Here is a 22,555-nt window from a genome sequence, read left to right on the forward strand (position 1 = left end):
GACCATTTGAAATTACAACGGACCTACCCCAAAAAAGCTACTTATGACCTGATTTTGAAAGTACAATAGCTCAAACCCCTCACAGTCACATACTCTCTTTTGGGTGCTTGGCAATTGGTTTACCTTTACAGCATCCCACAGTCATGTGATCATGGTTTACAGTTATTTTTGTTAATTTTTGATATTTACTTCCAACAAAAAACAACTATTAGGTAGAATGCATTTGCATAATAAGTGTTACCTTAAAAAAACATCACATTCTTTAATGAGTATGAATGTTTGCTTAACGACTGCAACAAAAGTTCTAAAATTAAGTCTGGTCATATGATGTCCAGGTTGATGATTGTAATGACTTATGACTAATTCTGTGAACAATTATGGTCATATGTTGAGGATTACCAATATTAAGTGTGTCTTTTTGAATTAAAAATGAACCTCTTGGCATGAATTCATATGATGGTGATTTCATGTCCAAGTGAATTCTGATAGTGGCTTAAAATCAATATTGATTTGTTTCACTTTCCTAAATTTGGATTGTGAACTGTTCACGCCTAAACATTTGTTTTTGAGATCATGTTTAGAGGATTTTTTTAAAAAAAAAGATTTCAGAAGAATAATCTTTTACAATGAACGGCTTAATTTATAACAGTGACCTTATTATTTAACTTCAACATTTATCTCAATATTTTCCCTGTGTTATATGATAGACATTTAATTAAGGATTCTTCTATTCTTTTGCTGTAATCAGAACTTCAGATTCAGCAAGAAAAGAGAATGGAAAGAACAAAAGTGAGGCTAGAATGCAGTAGCACCAGGATATAGTAGAAGAGAGGAACAGTGACAAAGCAGGCCAGAACATCATTGATAAAAGAGGATGGGAAGCGCCTAACAGCAGAATACAGCCAGCAAAGGAAGAGTCACATTGTGTTTCATTAATATGGTTATGTGTCAAGAAATAAGACATTAGGATACAAAATTGTGGAAACTGAACAAGCGAAACTCCCCTCCTCATTCATGAGTGGGTTCATTAAGGCAGTGTCTCTGAGTTATTTGAGCCCCTTTTTCCAGGAAGGGAGCTAACTGCCCCTCTTTCCAGAAAACCCTGGATTTGCAACAGCCATCTGCTCTTTGTTAGTGATGTTTTAAAATACTCCCTTTCCTTGCTCAGCCCAAGTGAATTATTTTACAGATATAAATCCACAAAAGAGTGTAGAAAAGGAAAAGAAGACTGATAAATTTTTCTGATACTTCCACTAGCCCCAATTTTTTAAATAAAAATGATAAATATGCAGCCTGAATTTTTTTCACAAGTATCTTCTGAGCCATATTGAAATTGTTAAAGCAACATAAATGTTTAGAATCATTTAAGTCCTGAATTCCAAGGCTGATGAGTTGTATTGATAATTGGATGATGAATGCAGCAAGGAAATTACTACAGCACTGCCAGCATTGTTCTTAGGAAAAAATACATCTGGAGTTCATCTTAGCGGTGTTCATAAATATAATTGTTCCTTGGAGTAATTTTATAAATAAAGCCAGTATAAAGATACTGAATTTCTGGGAAATTACATTTTTATTTCTTGCTCAGATTAGTATAAAATACATTTTCAACTCCCAATTTGAAGAATGGGAAATAATTTGAAGTTCTCAACTTAGAACAGTGGAGCTAGCCTATTATGACCATAAGTCATGATAGTTGTAAAGCGATGATAATGTGACTAACCCGATTTTACAACCTTTTTAATAGCAATTTTTAAGTGCATTGCCATTAAGCAAATGCAATAGCACTTAGACCTATATACGGCTTTACAGCCCTCTCTAAGTGGTTTACAGAGTCAGCACATTGCCCACAACAATCTGGGTCCTCATTTTACCCAGCTCGGAAGGCTGGAAGGCTGAGTCAACCTTGAGACAGTCAGGATCGAACTGCTGGCCGCTGGTAGTCAGCAGAAGTAGCCTGCACTACTGCATTCTAATCACTGTGCCACCACGGCCATAGTCATTAAGTGAATGCCACAATTGTTAAGTAAACCCATTATTCGCTGTGGGTTAGGGTTACTTCTAAGTGATCAGTCATAAGCTGAGACCTACTTGAATTTATAAAACTCTTCTGGTTAATTTAAGGAAGTTGGCCTGGAGTGAATCAAATACGAGTAGTCCTTGACTTACGGCCATTTATTTAAAAACAATTTGAAATTGTGACTGGACTGAAAAAAGTGACTGATGCCCATTCTTCACTCTTATGTGTGTTGCAGTGTCCCCACAATCACATGAAAATTTGGGTGCTTGGAAACCAGCAAGTATTTACAATGATTGCTGGGTCCTGGGATCATGTGAGCACCATTTGCAACTTTCTGAGGAGGCTTCCAACAAGCAAAGTCATTGGGGGAAAATGAATTCATTTAATGATCATAGTGATTTGCTTAATAACCATGGTGATTCATTTTAATGGCTGCAGCCAACAAGGTTAAGAAATTGCAATTTAATGACTACTTTGCTTAGTGAGGGAAGATCCAGTCCCACCTGTGATGAGTCAAGGTCTACCTATAAAGTAAATGTGCTAGCAATTATAACTTGCTAGCCTTTAAAAATGGGATCTTGATAAATCAAGATGAAATATGGCGTAATTTCATTTAATCTGTACAAAGCATTCATGGGACAAAACATTTCCTATCATAACTGATATTTTGGTATAGTGATTAAGGTCCTGGACTTTATATCAAGAAATTCTAAATTTTACTCAATTTTTAAATTGAGATTTAAGGATTTATCAGATCAGATTGCCAATCTGCTGGCTTTTTCTGGTACCGATAGCATTGCAGAAGTGTTAGTTATAACCTTGATAAAACTGCTGATTTAATAATAAGCTTGGTTCGTGATAAACTTTATTTTTCATTCCTTTTCCTCACAGTGTCTTTGGTGCAGTGAAAATTCTACTTGTATGGATTATCCTGTAAACAAAATCTTCCCACCATCATCGTTGTGTTCATTTACAAAGTCTTACTGGGCAATATGTTGGGGTATGTAATCTTGTATAGATGTTAAATCTGCACAGGCCAAAATATAATTGCATTGTCTTTATGAAAGAACATTCAATTCACTTCAGTGTCTCCTATGAAATGGTATCACTATTTATTTAGAAAAAAAATATGGATGTCAGTATTATGTAAAACACCATAGAGGGTTAACAAGCAAACAGAAAAAAACCAAAAGATTAAAATTCATAACCTATCACCAGTGCCATATCAGCACCTTCTTAAAAAACACTACAGAAGCCTCTGTGGGTGACTGGATGATTGTTGTCCAACAAAGTAGGGTGCAAAGAAGGCCTCTTGAAAAGGTCTGAACTACCACCTCCTTTTCTACAAACGTGTTGGATCTTAACATGTGCCTTTCTCAGGAGGAGCATGGTTTTAGAACACTGGGCAGATCTCACAACTGCAGGGATTCTGTCCACTTCCTCAGGACCAGTTAGCTTAAAATCCACCCAGGTAACGCAGCAAAAATATGTCCCCAGTCACTTCTTAGGAGCACAACTGGATTTCAACCCAGAGCAAATCCAATAGACTTTACCCAATGGATGCCTAGAAGAATCCTTACAGCAGCCCTGTAAGAGCTCCCCCAATTGTTCCTTATCAAGGAAAGATCTGTCGTCCGAAACAGCAGTTGGCTGGCTCTCAGTGGATGCAGTAAAAGTGAAGTAATACTTTCTCTTCACTGTTCTTATCACGACAAGGAAAACTGATAAAATATTTTACCTGCGTTGAGCTCTATTTTTCTTCAGGGTTGTTCAAGAGATGCCTATATAATTTCATATCTCATGGTATCTCAGAGAGTTCTATATGTTGTACAGTTGCAAGAAAAAGTATGTGAACCCTTTGGGATTACGTGGAGTTTTGCATGAATTGGCCATAAAATGCGCTCTAAACGTCATATAAGTCACAACAATAGAAAAACAGTCTGCTTAAAATAATACTACACAAACATTAGCTGTTGTCATGTTTTAATTGAACATAAGATGGAAACATTCACAGTGCAGGGTGGAAAAAGTATGTGAACCTTTGGACTTAATAACTGGTTGACCCTCCTTTGGCAGCAATAACCTCAACCAAACGTTTCCTGTAGTTGCAGATCAGACCTGCACAACGATCTGGAGTAATTTTGGACCACTCCTCTTCACAAAACTGTTTCAGTGTAGCAATATTCTTGGTATGTCTGGTGTGAATCGCTCTCTTAAGGTCATGCCACAGCATTTCAATCAGGTTGAGGTCAGGACTCTGACTGGGCCACTCCAGAAGGCGTATTCTGTTCTGTTGAAGCCATTGTTTTGTTGAATTACTTGTATGCTTTGGGTCATTGTCCTGTTGCATCACCCATCGTCTGTGGAGCTTCAGTTTGCAGACAGATGGTCGTACGTTTTCCTGCAAAATGTCCTGATAAACTCTGGAATTCATTTTCCCATCAATGACAACAATCCGTCCAGGCCTTGAGGCAGCAAAGCAGCCCCAAACCATGATGCTCCCTCCGCCATATTTTACAGTGGGGATGAGGTTTTGATGTTGGTGTGCTGTGCCTTTTTTTCTCCACACATAGTGTTCTGTGTTTTTCCCAAACAACTCAATTTTGGTTTCATCTGTCCACAGTATATTTTGCCAGTAGTGCTGTGGAATATCAAGGTGCTCTTTTGCAAACTTCAAACATGCTGCAATATTTTTTTTTTGGACAGCAATGGCTTCCTCTGTGGTGTCTTCCCATGTACTCCATTCTTGTTTAATGTTTTCCTTATTGTAGATTGTCAACAAAAATGTTAGCATGTGCCAGAGATTTCTGTAGGTCTTTAGCTGACACTCTAGGATTCTTCTTTACCTCATTAAGCATTATGCGCTCTGCTCTTGCAGTCATTTTTACAGGACGACCACGCCTAGGGAGAGTAGCAACAGTGCTAAACTTTCTCCATTTGTAGACAGTCTGTCTTACCGTGGACACATGAACATCAAGGCTTTTGGAGATACTTTTGTAACCCTTTCCAGCTTCATGCAAGTCAGCAATTCTTGATCGTAGGTCTTCTGAGAGCTCTTTTCTGCGAGGCATGGTTCACATCAGACAGTGCTTCTTGAGACCAGTAAACCCCAAACAGGTGTGTGTTTTAAAGGGCAGGACAGCTGTCAGCAACACATCCAATATCATCACACTGGTTGGAGTCAAGGTTGGCTCACTCCTGGCTCCAATTAGCTCTTGGAGAAATCATTAGGCTAGGGGTTCACATACTTTTTCCACCCTGCACCGTGAATGTTTCCATCTTATGTTCAATTAAAACATGACAATAGCTAATGTTTGTGTAGTATTATTTTAAGCAGACTGTGTTTTTCTATTGTTGTGACTTACATGACGTTTAGAGCGCATTTTATGGCCAATTCATGCAAAACTCCACGTAATCCCAAAGGGTTCACATACTTTTTCTTGCAACTGTATGTGTGTTTCCACTCTCCTCGTTGATTGTATTTTTCTCTTTATATATATATACATGAACTTGAAATACAGAGTGAGTTGTGTACCGTATGTTCTGCATGGGACCATGTGACCACGAATGTGACAAGCTTAAAATGGAACAGTCAGCACTGGGGTACACTGAGGATAACTTATCTCTGCATCCATTGGCCTGATCTGTCTTTTCCCAACTATTTCCCATACCAAATCTGATCCAGTTCTGTACTCTTTTCCAGTTATCCTGCTAGCAGATGGACAGACACAGACATCCCAATACCCCTTAAATAATTTCCCAATACCCCGTAAATATAAAGGCTTCACCAGAGTGAAAAGATGAAGAGTGGTCATGTAACCTGGATTCTCTTGAGTATTTCCACCACAATAAACTCTACGTAATATTGTGATATCAGTTTCTTGGCATAAATGTGTGCAGGTGAAACTTGAAAAATTAGAATATCGTGCAAAAGTTCATTTATTTCAGTAACGCAATTTAAAAGGGGAAACTAATATATGAGATAGACTCATTACATGCAAAGCAAGATAGTTCAAGCCGTGATTTGTCATAATTGTGATGATTATGGCGTACAGCTCATGAAAACCCCAAATCCACAATCTCAGTAAATTAGAACATTGTGAAAAGGTGCAATATTCTAGGCTCAAAGTGTCCCACTCTAATCAGCTAATTAAGCCATAACACCTGCAAAGGGTTCCTGAGACTTTAAATGGTCTCTCAGTCTGGTTCAGTAGGAATCACAATCATGGGGAAGACTGCTGACCTGACAGTTGTGCAGAAAACCATCATTGACACCCTCCATAAGGAGGGAAAGCCTCAAAAGGTAATTGCAAAAAGAAGCTGGATGTTCCCAAAGTACCGTATCAAAGCACATTAATAGAAAGTTATGTGGAAGGGAAAAGTGTGGAAGAAAAAGGTGCACAAGCAGCAGGGATGACCGCAGCCTGGAGAAGATTGTCAGGAAAAGGCCATTCAAAAGTGTTGGTGACTTTCACAAGGAGTGGACTGAGGCTGGAGTCAGTGCATCAAGAGCTACCACACACAGATGGATCCTGGACATGGGCTTCAAATATCGTATTCCTTTTGTCAAGCCGCTCCTGAACAACAAACAACGTCAGAAGCGTCTTACCTGGGCTAAAGAAAAACAGTCCTGGTCTGTTGCTCAGTGGTCCAAAGTCCTCTTTTTCTGATGAGAGCAACTTTTGCATCTCATTTGGAAACCAAGGACCCAGAGTCTGGAGGAAGAATGGAGAGGCACACACTGCAAGATGCTTGAAGTCCAGTGTGAAGTTTCCACAGTCTGTGTTGATTTGGGGAGCCATGTCATCTGCTGGTGTTGGTCCACTGTGCTTCATTAAGTCCAGGGTCAACGCAGCCGTCTACCAGGAGATTTTGGAGCACTTCATGCTTCCTTCCGCAGACGACCTTTATGGGGATGCTGACTTCATTTTCCAGCAGGACTTAGCACCTGCCCACACTGCCAAAAGCACCAAAACCTGGTTCAATGACCGTGGGATTACTGTGCTTGATTGGCCAGCAAACTCGCCTGACCTGAACCCCATAGAGAATCTACTGTATGGGGCATTGCCAAGAGAAAGATGAGAGACATGAGACCGAACAATGCAGAAGAGCTGAAGGCCGCTATTGAAGCATCCTGGTCTTCCATAACACTTCAGCAGTGCCACAGGCTGATAGCTTCCATGCCACGCTGCATTGAGGCAATAATTGCTGCAAAAGGGGCCCAAACCAAGTACTGAGTACATAAGCATACTTTTCAGAGGTCCAATATTGTTCTATGTACACTCCTTGTTTTATTGATTGCATGTAATATTCTAATTTACTGAGATTGTGGATTTGGGGTTTTCATGAGCTGTACGCCATAATCATCACAATTATGACAAATCATGGCTTGAACTATCTTGCTTTGCATGTAATGAATCTTATCTCATATATTAGTTTCCCCTTTTAAGTTGCATTACTGAAATAAATGAACTTTTGCACGATATTCTAATTTTTTGAGTTTCACCTGTACATGAAGAGGATGTATTCAGTGCAGGAAAACGGTTTTGTAATGACTGAGTGTGGAAAATGTATCTGATATTTGATGCAATTCTTAGGATTAGCAGGAAGGAACTTTTAAAGATGCTCTTGTAGTCAGCCTTATTTTATTTTTTATTTTTATTGGCATAGAGGAAAGAACCTTTTCCATCCCAGCTATGGAGCACGTCCTCTTAACGTTTTTTTGGTCCCACTCTAAATTTTTAGAAAATTTGTAAGGATACATTGCTTTGTTTGGCTTTCAAATGTTAATATGATTTTAGTATTCATTAATAATTTTAAATTATATTTTTACAGTTTTATATTCAGTATTTGTCTATAAGTTTGTTAACCACCTTGAAGGCTCTCCATAATAGAAATATTGGCTATAAATTGAAAGACAAATGCAGTTTAATCTATAAATGAAAACAGGCAGTGCATATTGGACCTACTGCTCTCTACATGGGACTGCCCTTGAGGACCACCCGGAAGCTCCAACTGGTACAGAATGCAGCCGCGAGAGTTGTGTTGGGAGTTTCCCGATACTCCCACGTTACACCTCTGCTCCGTGAGCTGCATTGGTTGCCAGTTGTCTTCCGGGTGAGATTCAAGGTACTGGTAATGGTGTTCAAAGCCCTCCATGGCATGGGGCCGGAGTACCTTAGGGAACATCTGCTGCCGGCATCAAGCTCCCTGCGCCCTGTGCGTTCCCACAGAGAGGGCCTCCTCAGGGTGCCACCGATCAGAGAATGTCGATTGGTGGCCCCCAGGGGGAGATCCTTCTCTGTGGGCGCTCCGGAGCTGTGGAATCAGCTACCGGTAGAGCTCCGGATGGCGCCCGATCTTCGCTCCTTTCGTCGCGATCTCAAGACGTTTTTGTTTGTACAAGCCGGCCTAGCCTGATGGGGATTGGTGGGGTTTTTTATTTTTTGGTTTCTTAATTTTATCTTGGGGTTTTGTAATTGTATACCAATTGTTTTAACTTGGGCAATCATTTAATCTCTTTTTAATGTTTGTATTTAGTATTTTACTCTGCCCTGTGAACCGCCCTGAGTCCTCAGGGAGAAGGGCGGTATAGAAATATAATTAAAATTAAAATTAAATTAAATTAAAATTACTTGATATTTGTCTGGTTCATGCCTATATTTTTCAGTAGGGTGGTTTGTTTTTAGTTTGGTATGATATACAGATTGCTTTACCAGGTTTTATAAACTTCATATTTTTTTTCTTGGGATGTTCTATGATGAGCTAAAGACAAATTGTATTATGGCATAGCATTATGTAATAACTGAGTCATTGTTTCAAGTACAATTCCATTGATTACGTAGTTTTTTTCCAGTTTGTATCATGACATTTTCCTATTAATGTGAAGTAGGTGATAAATGAACAGTGTGCTAATATATGGATTATGAAAAGTGGGCAACTGCACAGTCATGTTATTACAAATTAAATAAAATATCTAAATTTAGCAAATAGATACTGTAGTGATAGATCTTCCTTTTTATCTTACAGGTACATAATAGTGCTTAATAAGATACTGTATGATAGATCTTTTTTATCATACAGGTACATAATAGTACTTAAGAGTGTGCATGTAAGCATAATGGACATAAATCACCTTTTGCCATAATGTAATTTTCGAATGGTTACTTTTTCTACCTTTTCTAACTTTTTTTAACTTCTGATTTTCAGCAAGTTTGGAAGCAATCATCATCACTATAGGTGTTGTAGTAGGCATCATTCTGGTGTTCATAATTTGTTGCTGCTGTTATTGCTGCCGCAGATGTCGTAGGTGTTCTGAAAGGTACATTTTTTAAAAGACGTTTTCTTCATTTTTTTTTCCTTCTGAGAATAGCACTTTTGAAGATTCTAGCACAGGGGTGTCAAACTCACTGTGTCATATGACATGTTGCGACGTATTGTGAATATTTTCCACTTGCTGGGCCTGGGGTCGGTGCAGAGTCTGCGTGACGTATCCAGCTAGCAGTTTGACACTTCTGTTCTAGCACATCTGTTCTTAGGGATCCAACTGTAAGTAAATCATACCATAATTATACTATAACATAATTATAAAAAATTAGATTATTTAGAGACATTTTAGGGAAGTCAGTCGGGATTATAACACATGCAGCAGAGGTTATTCTTTCTTATTGTTTGATGGAGAAAAAATCTTTTCTTCCCTAGCATTTATCACAGTTTTATAGACATTAAGATTGAGGTAATAAACAATGTTGGATATGTGAAAAATTTGAGGTTTTCTGCTTTATTATAATCAAATGCCTATGACTATTTTGTAGCTAATTTGATTCTTAATTTTTAAATATATTTACACAGATTTATTATTATTATTATTATTATTATTATTATTATTATTATTATTATTATTATTATTATTTATTAAACTTATATACTGCCCTTCTCCCGTAGGACTCAGGGTGGTTCACAAGGTTTTTTAAAAAACAATACAACAATTACAAAAATTAAAAACAATTAAAATGATTACATTAACCTTAAATACATAAAAATCCCAATTAGAATCCAATTAAAACCCCAATTAATACTCTCAGTCCAGGCCAGAAAGCTCAAAGAGCCAGGTCTTCAGGTCCCGGCGGAATGAGCGAAGGTCAGGGGCAGTCCTAAGCTCTACAGGCAGCTGGTTCCAAAGGGCAGGCGCAACCACAGAGAAGGCCCTCCCCCTGGGTATTGTCCGCCAGCAATCTTTATGTGTACCTACCATCCAAGCTAGATTATTAGCATGTCTAGGGCTTTACTTTCTTATGTGACTACTTTTTCTGCATGATCTAAGAGAATAATAACCTGCTATTTGCTGCTTTTAAGAGGAAATATTTGGATTTGAAAGTGAGGCACCATGTCATTTGAGATAAAAAATATAAAAGAAAAAATGTATTTCCAAGATATAAAATTATTTAACTACCTTAATCCTGATCTATATGCGTAATATGTAGATTTAAAGTTTGTCACAGAAAATGGTTTCATAAATCATATTAAACACATTAAATCCAGACAATGTTCTAGCGTGATGACTTTCTAATACAGGCAGTCTTCAATTTATAACTATTTGTTTAGTGACTGTTTGAAATTACAACAGCACTAAAAAAAATGACTTAGACCAATTTTCCCTCTTACAGTGGTTGCAGCATCTCCTTGGTCATGTCATCAAAATTTGGGCACTTAGCAACTGGCATGTATTTATGACAGTTGGACTGTCCTGAGAGCATGTGGTCATTATTTGTAATCTTTCCATCTGGCTTCCAACAAGCAAAGTAATGTGGGAAGCCAGATTCACTTAACAACTTAATTTAATTCACTGTGGCAAAAGAGGTCATAAAATGGGGCAAAACTCACTTAACAATTGCCTTGCTTAGCAACAGAAATTTTGGGCTCAATTGTGGTTATAAATTGAGGACTACCCATAATGATCCTATTTATATGTTAGAAAGAAAAAATGAAATAAATAATGAAAACCATAATTAAGGAAAACTATGAATAAGGGAATAGCACCGTAAATAATTACCATCTTGAGTGTCATCTTAAATTCTCAGAGAAAATGCAACATATAATGAAATAATATTAGACCTGAGCTCTAAGCGTGATGGATTATATTACACACATAGAGGTCTCTCTTGGCATCTGCCAGGCCTTCCCTACTTAAATAATTTTTAAAGAGTCTTTAGTTTATATGTAATGCTTACCCCATTCCCAATTAAATGAAAAGTTGGCATGCTATAAAACTTTTAGCTAACAACGTGATTTTTATTACCAAGGATATCTCTGGAGTTTCTGGATGATGGCCATAATTTATTATAAAGATGGGTTTAACTTTTTTCATTTAAAAAAAAACCCTGATGTTATCATTTTCCAGATCATTGAATATTTTTACAAAATATTTTTATCAAATCACAGGTGTGTAGTCTTTTTGGTAGTGATATTAAACCCCATTACTTGGTACAGATATTGTTTTTGTATTGTCGGTTTAGTAGACTAAATAGACAAAATTTGATACATCCTTGAATTTTGGGGCTATAGGAGGTAGAATGCATATATAGTGATGAGTTATCCCCTCACCCTATCAGTAAAGCCATGAAAACACCTTACGCATTAATCAGCTTTTTAAAAGATTCCTGAATGGATCTCTTAAGATGGACTGTGGGGTGGTACTCAGATTACAGGTAGTTCTCGACTTACAAAAAAAAAGTTTTTTACACTTATGACCATTTCAGCAGCCTGATAGTCATGTGATCAAAATTCAGATGGTTGGCAACTGACTCAACAATTGTGGTGTCCTGGGTCATGTTATCACCTTTTGCGACCTCTTATGAGCCAAGTCAATGGGAAAGCCAGATTTACTTAACAATGGATTACTAACTTAACAACTGCAGTGATTCACTTAACAGCTGTGGCAAGAAAGGTTGTAAAATGGGTTAAAACTCGCTTAACAAATGTCTCATTTAGCAACAGTAATTTTGACTCAATTGTCGTAAGTTGGGATTGCCTGTACTCATTCCCTTGCCCGTACATTGGCCTTAAAGAAAAAACATATAACATATAGGGAGTTTTTGGTTGACAACTATTTGTTCACTAAGTGTTTGGGGCTGAACAAACAGTATTTATGACCAGGCCATCCCAGCATCTCAGTGTGGTCACAATCTGGACCATTGGCAGCTGGCTCATACTGAAAATACTTGCAGCATCCTACAGCCATGTGATTTTTTCATGCCAATTGCATCTTCTCTTGGGTGGCTCCCCACAATCAGAATCAAAATGGGCTAGCCAATTGGGAAGATGCCATAGAGGAAGGTGGCAGCTTGCTCCCCCTTCCCAGCATCTGTACCTGGGCCCCACAGCCGGCACACCTCTCCCATAGCCTTGCTTAATTCTGTAGTGCTCTTTTGTCTTGCCTGTTGAAAAATCACCAACACCTTGTTGGTTCCCTGTTTCGCTTCCCCATTCACTTTCTTGGAAGCTAGCAGGAAATTTCAAGTGATGGCCAGTGAATTCTAGCTTAACAATCCATGATCCTCGCTTAACAACAACAAGAGGATGGCAGTGATTAATGTCACTAAATGATGGTCATGTGTCTTCACACTACATTTCTTTTAATGGTGGAAATATATACTTGTTGAAAAATACTACTCTTCAAAGTACAGTTACAAATATTAAATATATATTCATGGCATTTTTGGAATAATTCTTTAATCTCTCACATGACATGTCCACTGGATGTCAGTGTTTATTCTTGCAATGGTCAAAGTACTGTGGTAGTAAATAAAATTTCCTATTTTGACTAACAAATCAAAAGTTGATAGCTAAAAAATATTTTTCTATTGATCCTTTTTTCACACTTGTTTTTCCATGTAAGTTGAAAGAAGAGAATGTCCACTATTCTACTTAAAAGAAAAAAATAAATTCAGTAATACTTGCATGATTCATTATTCTGTTTGTCATGTTGTCAAGTATCTTGATAAATCATCCACTTTAAACCATGAGAGTATATTAGATGAGGTTTATTTTTATATAAAACAAATCTACTATATCCAGAGCACTTTAAATCTGAACTATAAGTTTCATTTAATTTAAGAATTGAATTAAAATTTTAGAATGAAGTGTAATAATAGCATTTGATAATTTTGGGTTCAGATACATCCTGATCCTAAATCTATAAAGATACTACTTCTGACTAGTTTGTAATTAGGCATGCTTTGAGGCTGTTATAAAAGTTTGGTAATAAATTAATGCCACCTGAACAGTATATTTCTGGCATATAGTTGTTCTGAAATCGCACATATTTTTTTTTTCATTTTCAGGAGAGCAACTGATGAAGAAGAAACATTTATTGGAGATCGGGAAGAAAAACGACTGCAATCTGCTCAGCGGTAAGTTTGGAAATTATTACCGTATTTTTCGGACCATAAGACCCACCTGAGCATAAGACGCATCCAGTTTTTAGAGCAAGAAAACAAGAAAAAAAAATATTCTGAACCAAATAGTACCGGTATACTAAAACAGGGCTTTTCAACCTTTTCATCCATTGTACCACTTTTAGGACAAGGCAATGTCCGCATACCACCAGTCGCCCAGCAAGGTGTCAAAAACCTGACCCCCCCAAAAAGGAAAAAAAATGATAAAGTACAGGTAGTCCTCAACTTACAATTCACTTAGTGACTGTTCAAAGTTACGACGGCACTGGAAAAAGTGATTTATGACCATTTTTCACACTTATGGCCATTGCAGTATCCCCAGGGTCATGTGATTTACATTCGGATGCTTGGCAATCAATTCATATTTATGATGGTCACATTGTTCCAGGGTCATGTGATCGCCTTTTGCAACCTTCTGACAAGCAAACTTAGTGGGGAAATCAGATTCACTTAACAATCATGTTACTAATTTAATTTCTCTCTCTCCTTCTCTTTCTCTCCCTCTTTCCCCCTCCCTCTTTCTTTTTCTCTCCTCTCTCTCCCTCTTTTTCTCTCTCCCTTTCTCTCCCTCTTTCCCTCTATTTCTCCCTCTTTCTCTCCCTCTATTTCCCTCCCTTTCTTTCTCCTCTCTCTCTCCCTCTTTCCCTCTCTATTTTTCTCTTTCCCTCTATTTCTTCCTCTTTCTCTCTCTCCATTTCCCTCCCTTTCTTTCTCCTTGTCTCTCCCTCTTTCTCTCTCTCTCCCTTTCTCTCCCTTTCCCTCTCCCTCTCTCTCTCTCTATTTCTCTCCCTTTCTTTCTCCTTCTCTCTCTCCCTTTCTCCCCCTCCCTATTTCTTTCTCCTTCTCTCTCTCCCTCTTTCTCTCCCTCTCTCTCTCTCTTTCTCTCTCTATATTACTCTCCCTCCCTCCCTCTCCCATTGTCCCTTCCTTCTTTCCTTCCTTCCTTTCTTCCTTCCCTCCCTCTTTGTCCTTCCCTCTCCGCGTTAGAGCAGTACCCGTGAAGGTGGCCCTGCGGCCCGGCTTTCTCTTGCAGAAAGCAAGCTGAAACAGAGCAAGGGAGATTGCCAGGAATGCGAATCTGCCGATCTCGCGCTGCTGCAATCTCCCTCACTCGGTTTCAGCTTCCCTTGCTACAAGAGAAAGCAGGCTGAAAGGGAGCGAGGGAGATTGCAGCAGCGAGATCGGCAGATTCGCATTCCTGGCAATCTCCCTCACTCCGTTTCAGCCTGCTTTCTCTTGTAGCAAGGGAAGCTGAAACCGAGCGAGGGAAATTGCAGGAGCGCGAGATCGGTGTTTCTCAGCACACGCCGATTCGTGCTCCTGGCAATTTCCCTTGCTTTCCACTTGCGGAGGTTGGGGCTGGCCATACGGATCACCTTCGGACCATAAGGCGCACCCTTGTTTCCCCGCCCACTTTTTTGGGGGGAAAAGTGCGTCTTATGGTCCGAAAAATACGGTAATTGTAATACTGCTCTCAGCAAATCACGTATTTGGCTACAGAAATATTATTAGGTTGCAGAAGCAGAAAAAGATTCCTGATTCCTTTCAGCCTGTCTTTAGTGAAAGGCTTTGAGCTTCAAAATAGTTGGCTTGTTACAAACAAGGACCCTAGTTTACTGCTGGTCACAAGTAGAAGAGTGGCAGAATAAATTACAATAATTTGGGCTATTCATTGGTTGAAATTCTGCCAATATCTCTACTATGGTGCTGCTTCATTTTGTAGGTAGTCCTTGGGTTACAACCAATTATTTAACAAGCTTTTAAAGTAACTATGAAAGAAAAGACTGCACTTACAGTTGTCAAAGCATCCCCGCAGTCATGTATCAGAATTGGGGCACTTGGCAACCAATATGTATTTATGATAATTGCTGCATTCTGGGGACGCATAATCGCCATTTGTTTTCAACCAGCAAAGTCAATGGGGAAAGACAGATTTTCCTTAATGCCTGCATCATTTGCTTAACCATCACAGTGATTTGCTTAATGACTGCATTGCTTGTTGTTGTTGTCAGTTGCGAAGTCGTGTCTGACCCATCGCGACCCTATGGACAACGTTCCTCCAGGCCTTCCTGTCCTCTACCATCTTCTGGAGTCCATTTAAGCTCACACCTACTGCTTCAGTGACTCCATCCAGCCACCTCATTCTCTGTCGTCCCCTTCTTCTATTGCCCTCAATCTTTCCCAGCATTAGGCTCTTCTCCAGTGAGTCCTTCCTTCTCATTAGATGGCCAAAGTATTTGAGTTTTAGCTTCAGGATCTGGCCTTCTAAAGAGCAGTCAGGGTTGATCTCCTCTAGGACTGACCGGTTTGATCGCCTTGCAGTCCAAGGGACTCGCAGGAGTCTTCTCCAGCACCATAGTTCAAAGGCTTCAATTCTTTGGCGCTCCTGCATTGCTTAGCAACAGAAGTTATGGTTCGTTCCTATTGTGGTCATAAGTCAAGAACTACTGTCTGTATTCTCCTGGAATTCAGTTCTGCACAGCAAAGTAACGATAAATAATAGTACTTTCTTACATTTATTGATTGCAGAGATCTGCACTGGTTGACTAGGTTGATCAGGCACAATAAAAACTAGTTTATTTGTTTACTATTTTTTCATATTGTGCCATCCATCTCCCTCAAATAGTCAATGTCTGGCTGTTTATAGGGCACCTTTTCTGTTGCAAACATTTGCAGCCATTCCTACATGCAAGACAGGCCTTTTTGAAGACGCCCAATTGTTAGTCTGGAATGCAGGAGAACACGTCTTCTGTTGTTTGTGGGCTATGGAACAAACTCCCTTGGAATATTGCTCCCTTTTTTATGTACATAGAGAAAAATTATAAAGACACAGCTCTTTTGTTGAGCTTTTAATTATTAATTGATTGTATTAACAATTTTAGTTTTTGACTATTGTAAACTTTTTAAAATTTTTGATAGCCACACTGAAAATAGAAATCCAATATATAAATCAGATAAATATATTATTAAAATACGTGCCTTGTCTAGAGGCTTCCATAGTGTACACTTTTTAAAAGCACATGTATGTAAGAATCACAGATAAATATACATAAAGCCTGGTGAAATATAATTCATTTTTAAACAAAGTTGCAGAAATGTTCTTTACAGAACAAGAGCCAACCAGCTAGATAGGCATTTTGTCTCCTTGATAAATATCTAAAATAATAAAAGGACCTTCATCTGAAGGCTAAATGGAACCTCTTATTAATTTCATTTCATTTATTTATTTATTTATTATTTTATTGAATTTATATACCGCCCTTTCCCGAAGGACTCAGGGCGGTTTACAGGGTACTTAAAACATTGACACAAAAATTAAAAAACAATTAAAAAGATTAAATTTAATCCGTGAAAAAAATATTAAAAACCCCAATTAAAAAACTCTCAGCCTGGGCCGGAAAGCTCGAAGAGCCAGGTCTTCAGGTCCCGGCGAAATGAACGAAGGTCGGGGGCGGTCCTAAGCTCCACGGGCAGCTGGTTCCAGAGGGCAGGCGCACCCACAGAGAAGGCCCTCCCCCTGGGTGTTACCCGCCGGCAATCTTTAACCGGCAGCACCCTGAGAAGGCCCTCCCTGTGGGAGCGCACTAGACGAAGGGAACTTGATGCCGGCAGCAGGTGTTCCCTCAGGTTTTTCCAAGAGACTGTTAAAACAACAAATAAAATGCTTACTGAAGGCATTAAAAAGAAGCTTATCCCAGTTAGCTTCTTTTTAATGCCTTCAGTAAACATTTTATTTGTTGTTTTAACAGTCTCTTGGAAAAATGAAATTAATAAGAGGTTCCATCTAGCCTTCAGATGAAGGTCCTTTTATTATTTTAGATATTTAGAATGTAATTCTAGATCAAGTGAGGGCCATCAGGAGGAAAATGGAAAGAATAAGGAAAAATTGAGAAACCAAGTCTCTTTGGAGCTAAAAATGAATCAAATCTCCAGAGGCAGTAATGCTACTTTGTTTCTTCCTATCTATTTCTACTACTAATCATCTGTTTGTGACATATTTCTTTCTGAGGTGCAGCTCTAATGAATTGCTTCCTTAATTCAGCATCTTAGCTTCTTTTTTAAAACTGTTGCTGGAGAAGAGAGATCCAAGAAATGTGTGTGTCTATGTGTATATATTAAACATTTTCTATCTATTTTGAAATTGTTTGATCACCAATACCTTAAATTTTAACTGAATGTCCTCTGGTAGTCAGTGCAGCTGACATAGTAATGTTATCACATAAGGGTACCAAGAAATGCTAATGACTGCTTGGCTGCTGCAGTCTGGGTTAGCTGTAAGATTCCAAATGAGTTTCAAGAGCAGCTACATGTAGAGCAGGGGTGTCAAACTCAATTTCATTGAGGGCCGCATCAGCATTGCAGTTGCCCTTGGGGGGCCGGGTGGTTGTGGCCAGGGTGGTTGTGGCCTACTGGTTGGGCATGGCTGGAGTGTGTGTGGCCTACTGGATGGGCATGGCCAGCTCTACATTGTTCAAGTCAAGTGGGCCTGGGCAGGAGTGGGACAGATCTGAGGGTCTCTGGCAGAAGGAGATGGGACCGTGGCAAGTGCCAAGGCATGGTACACTAGAGGAGCCTCACTGTTCCTCTCAGGCCATGCGGGGAGGGGGCGCCTGGATGGTGGTGTGGAGGTCAAATGCCCAGCCCAGCCCTCAAGCACCCATGGCACTAAGCCCAGCCCCACTTCCCCAAGGGGCTGCCCAGCTGCTGTGCTTGCTCTCCTTAGTCAGGTTGCTCATGATGGGTACGAGGGCAAAGTCAAGAGGGAGGTCCACTCCCTCTTCATGTGAGGAGACCTGGCTTTGTATCCAAAGCTTCCTTAGCAATAGGATGGGAGACCCCCCAGGATAGGCCAGGAGGAGAGGGCAAAGGGATGGTGAAAGGGCAGCAGGGCAGGACTAAGGCAGGACTTCCCTCAGACCCTTCCTTCCTTCCTTCCTTCCTTCCTTCCTTCCTTCCTTCCTTCCTTCCTTCCTTCCCTTCCTTCCTTCCTTCCTTCCTTCCTTCCTTCCTTCCTTCCAACAGAGTGCTGGGAAAATATTTGAGATGAGGGAGGGAGAAACGCAGCTGGGGAAGTGTCATCCTTCATGAGGAATGAAGAAATGCACCATCGCCTAGAAATGGCCAGCACATGGCCCTCGCCTACTTCACATATCCGGCTTGGTGGGCTCTGGGGGAGGGGATGCCATGAGCAGTGTGAGAGTCGACATTACCTGCGCAATGCTACCCAGCCCCCAGCCTGCCCAGTTTTGGCAGGCAGCAAGGTGCTCTCTTCACAATGCCAAGAGGCTAAGCCAGGCGGCGCAAATCTGAAGAGAAGTGCGATGCCGCCCAGCCACCAGCTTGCCCAGTTTCAGCAGGCAGTGGGGCGCTCTCCTCATAGCGCCGAGAGGCTGAGCCAGGCGGCGCAAAGCTCAATGCCACCCGGCCCCCAGCCTGCCTGGTTTCAGGAGGCAGCGGGGCGCTCTCTCACAGCGCCGAGAGGCTGAGCCAGGCAGTGCAAATACAAAGAGAAGCAAAATGCCACCCAGCCCCCAGCCTGCCCAGTTTCAGCAGGCAGCAGGGTGCTCTCCTCACAGTGCCAAGAGGCTGAGCTGGGTGGCACGAATCTGAAGAGAAGCGGAACACTGCCCAGTCCCTAGCCTGCCCAAAGTAGGCAGGGCCATATGCTGGCCACTTCCAGGCGATGGTGCATTTCTTCATTCCTCACAAAGGGTGATACCTCCCCAGCGTGCACCCAGGGAGCAGTGCTGGCGCGGCAAGGGCTGGTCCCTCACTGTTTCCAGACGGCCTTGTGGAGCTAAGACTGAATGTATTTCAGCATAGATGACCACCACAAAATTGTACGTTGGCTCCTGGCCGGCTGGGGCCAAGGCAGCGGGGGATGTTCCCTCACTGTTTCCAGGATGGCTTCGCGGGCCACATGAAACCACTTCGCGGGTTGGATCCAGCCCCCGGGCCTTGTGTTTGACATGTCTGATATAAAGTGTGTTGCCGTAATCTAGGCAAGAAGTGAATAAGGATTAGATGACAGATAGTCCTCAACCTATGACTACAATTGAGCCTAAAATTTCTGTTGCTAAGCAAGGCAGTTGTTAAATGAATTTTGACCCCTTTTACGACCTTTCTTGCTGCACTTGTTAAGCTAATAACATTATTGTTAAGTGAATCTGGCTTCCTCATTAGCCATGCTTGTCAGAAGGTTGCAAAAGGTGATCACATGACCCTGGGACACTAACTTTCATAAGTATGAGTCAACTGCCAAGGGTCTGGATTTTGATCATGTGACTATGGGGATGCTGCAATAGTCATAAGTATAACAATCATAAGTCACGTTTTTCAGTTCTGTTGTAACTTTGAATGATCTCACTAAATGAACTGTTGTAAGTCGAGGACCAGCTGTAATCATAGTGGTGTCAGTTTCAGTCTTACTCTAAAATGCAAAATACAAAATAGTCTCCATTATAACAAGAATGACTTGTATTTTCTTTTTAACTGCCCATGTCCATAAATAGCAATAGTACTTAGACTTGTATATCACTTCATAGTGCTTCACAGCACTTTCTAAGCAGTTTCCAAAGTCAGCACATGGCCCCTAACCATCTGGGTCCTCATTATATCAATCTCCGAAGGACGGAAGGCTGAGTCAACCTGGAGCCAGTAAGGATCGAATTCCTGGTATTGGGTAGATACTGCATTCTAACCACTGCATCATTGCAGCTCAATAAAAGCCAACATTGGGCAAGTATTTATTCTCATGAAGTGGATTACAATGTTGCTTTTTATAATCTTCACAGCAATAGAAATTTTTATCTTAAATGAAAGTGCAATTGGAATGTAGGGATTGTAGATTCCACATAAATCAATTAGATGTAACTAAATTCAAGAAAGAATTTATGATGATTCAATCCAGTGAACCCCAGGAGAATAAAACAAATATCACTGCCCATTCTAAGTCAAAGGCATGGATGTCTTTGGTTCTTGTCCTCTAAATCAAACAAAATTTATTATTGACTTTGAGCTATTGCGTAGAATAGATCTCCTGCAGTCCTTTCAATTTCAGCTGCTGAGATAATCATCTCGGAGAAGTTTATTAAAAGGGGTTGATCTGAAATTAGAAGAAAACCTGATGTCAAAAGTAATACAGAATTATATTTACTGACACTTTCTTAAAATCTTTCTATAAAATACCATAATCTAGAACTTAACTTGTTTTGCCTTTGGAAAAAATACTTCATTTTACAAGCCATCATATATGCTAAAATTTAAAAGCTTGGTTGATATTCATACCGCATTCATTATGTGTGCTTCAGTCATTGGAAATCAATACAGATAAAATTTGGAGGAGGGAAAACAACTTTGAACTGAAGATTGATTCAGATTCTACAGAAGTATCTACAGATATGAAAATCACACTGCAATATCAGATATATTGTAAATTGTGTTGTGTTGATATATTTGATCATCAAATGTATATTAAAAGTGTATTTTGAGATGTAGAAATGACTGTAGATGTAATTCATTTTCCGATTATAATAGCTATACAGAATATTACTAGTTAGCACTGGTTTGTCATTTTTATTTTATAATCATCTTAAATATCTGTTATTTTCTCTAATATTAATAACCTTTGCAGGAGACACGAAAGAAAAGTGAAATATGATGAGCTACGCAGAAAATATGGTATGTATAACATAATTTCCATCTGAAGCTTTTTATCTCAATAGTGTTTGTAAGCATGATATGTAAATTCTGTTTAGCAAGGGCAAATGGCTGATTAGTGGAACCTCTTATTCAATTTGTTCCTATATCATTAGTGTTTTGCAGTGCAATTTGTGAAATTGTGAGGTTAAGCAGTTTTCCTGCCTCATTAGACATTCTGCTTATAAAGTGATGGGCAGGTTTAACCAATATCTCTTCATGCATGTTATCCAATGCCTGAAATAAAGTTTTCTAGCCCATGTAAGTGTTGGGGTTAAATGTTTGCCTTTGGCAGATTACATTCAAAATTTTGGCTGCATTCACATATCACACATAATTAACATGATTTATAATTAGAGTTAAGGTGTAATTTGTTTTAGAACAATGAAACACAATTTGGAAAAAATAGCTTGATCTATTTCAGTTTTTTCACTAGTAAGCACCATACCAGTGATTAATATTAAGCCATGCTTAGCGTGCAAAAATATCCAATTCTGGTTTGTTCAGTGCATTTTTAAAAAAATGAAGTATAACTTTATGTGAGCTTTGAATACAAACTTGGCATATAAATGGCATTTTTAACACCAAAAGGTCAGTTAGCTAGTTCAGTGCTTCAAGCCTATTGAATTGTGAATGTGTCACTTGCTTAGGATGGAAAAAAAGAAAATAAAAATAAAGAACTAAATATTATTGAGCCATCTATAAGCATAAGGAACAGTGTTTACCATAAAGTTAAAATAAGCAGCTTGTTGTTTCACCTGGATACAGAGGAATAAAATAAAATAAACAGTATTGCTTGCTCTATTTTGCAAAAGGAATTCTCTCTCATATATATTTATTTATTATTGGGACTTATATGCCACCCTATCTCCCGAAGGACTCAGGGCGGCTAACAACAATAACGCACAATAAATACAGAAGTTAAAATAAAAATAAAAATTAAAGGCCCCTGTAGAATAAATAAAAATAAAAATTAAAATAAATTTAAAATTAGAGTTAAAATTAAAAACATAATTAAAATCCCTGTCAGTCCAGGTCAGCCAGGTGGAAAAGGAGTGTTTTGAGGCCGCGGCGAAAGGACTGGAGATCTGGGGCCATCCGAAGCTCAGGGGGGAGCTGGTTCCATAGGGCTGGCGCTCCCACAGAGAAGGCTCTCCCCCTGGGGGTCGCTAGCCGACATTGTCTAGCTGACGGTACCCTGAGGAGGCCTTCTCTGTGTGAGCGTACTGGGCGATGGGAAGTTGTTCCCGGCAGCAGATGGTCCTACAAGTATCCCGTGCCTAAGCCATGTAGGACTTTAAAGGTAAGTACCAGCACCTTAAATCTCACCCGGAGGACAACCGGTAACCAATGCAGCTCACGCAGGAGGGGTGTAATATGG

General features: G+C 39.6%; 1 protein-coding gene across 1 annotated transcript in view; it reads left to right on the top strand.

Moving 5' to 3' along the window:
* Positions 1–22,555, top strand: part of PTTG1IP2 (PTTG1IP family member 2) — a gene marked incomplete at its 5' end in the record, with an annotated part of 34,112 nt that overhangs the window by 4,606 nt on the left and 6,951 nt on the right. The window contains 4 exon segments of the mRNA XM_081344450.1: positions 2,912–3,020; positions 9,230–9,341; positions 13,363–13,431; positions 21,110–21,156. Coding sequence (XP_081200576.1) covers positions 2,912–3,020; positions 9,230–9,341; positions 13,363–13,431; positions 21,110–21,156 — 337 coding nt within the window.

Source organism: Vipera berus (assembly GCF_964194415.1).
Source record: "Vipera berus genome assembly, chromosome: Z".
NCBI classification, from domain to species: Eukaryota; Metazoa; Chordata; class Lepidosauria; order Squamata; family Viperidae; genus Vipera; species Vipera berus.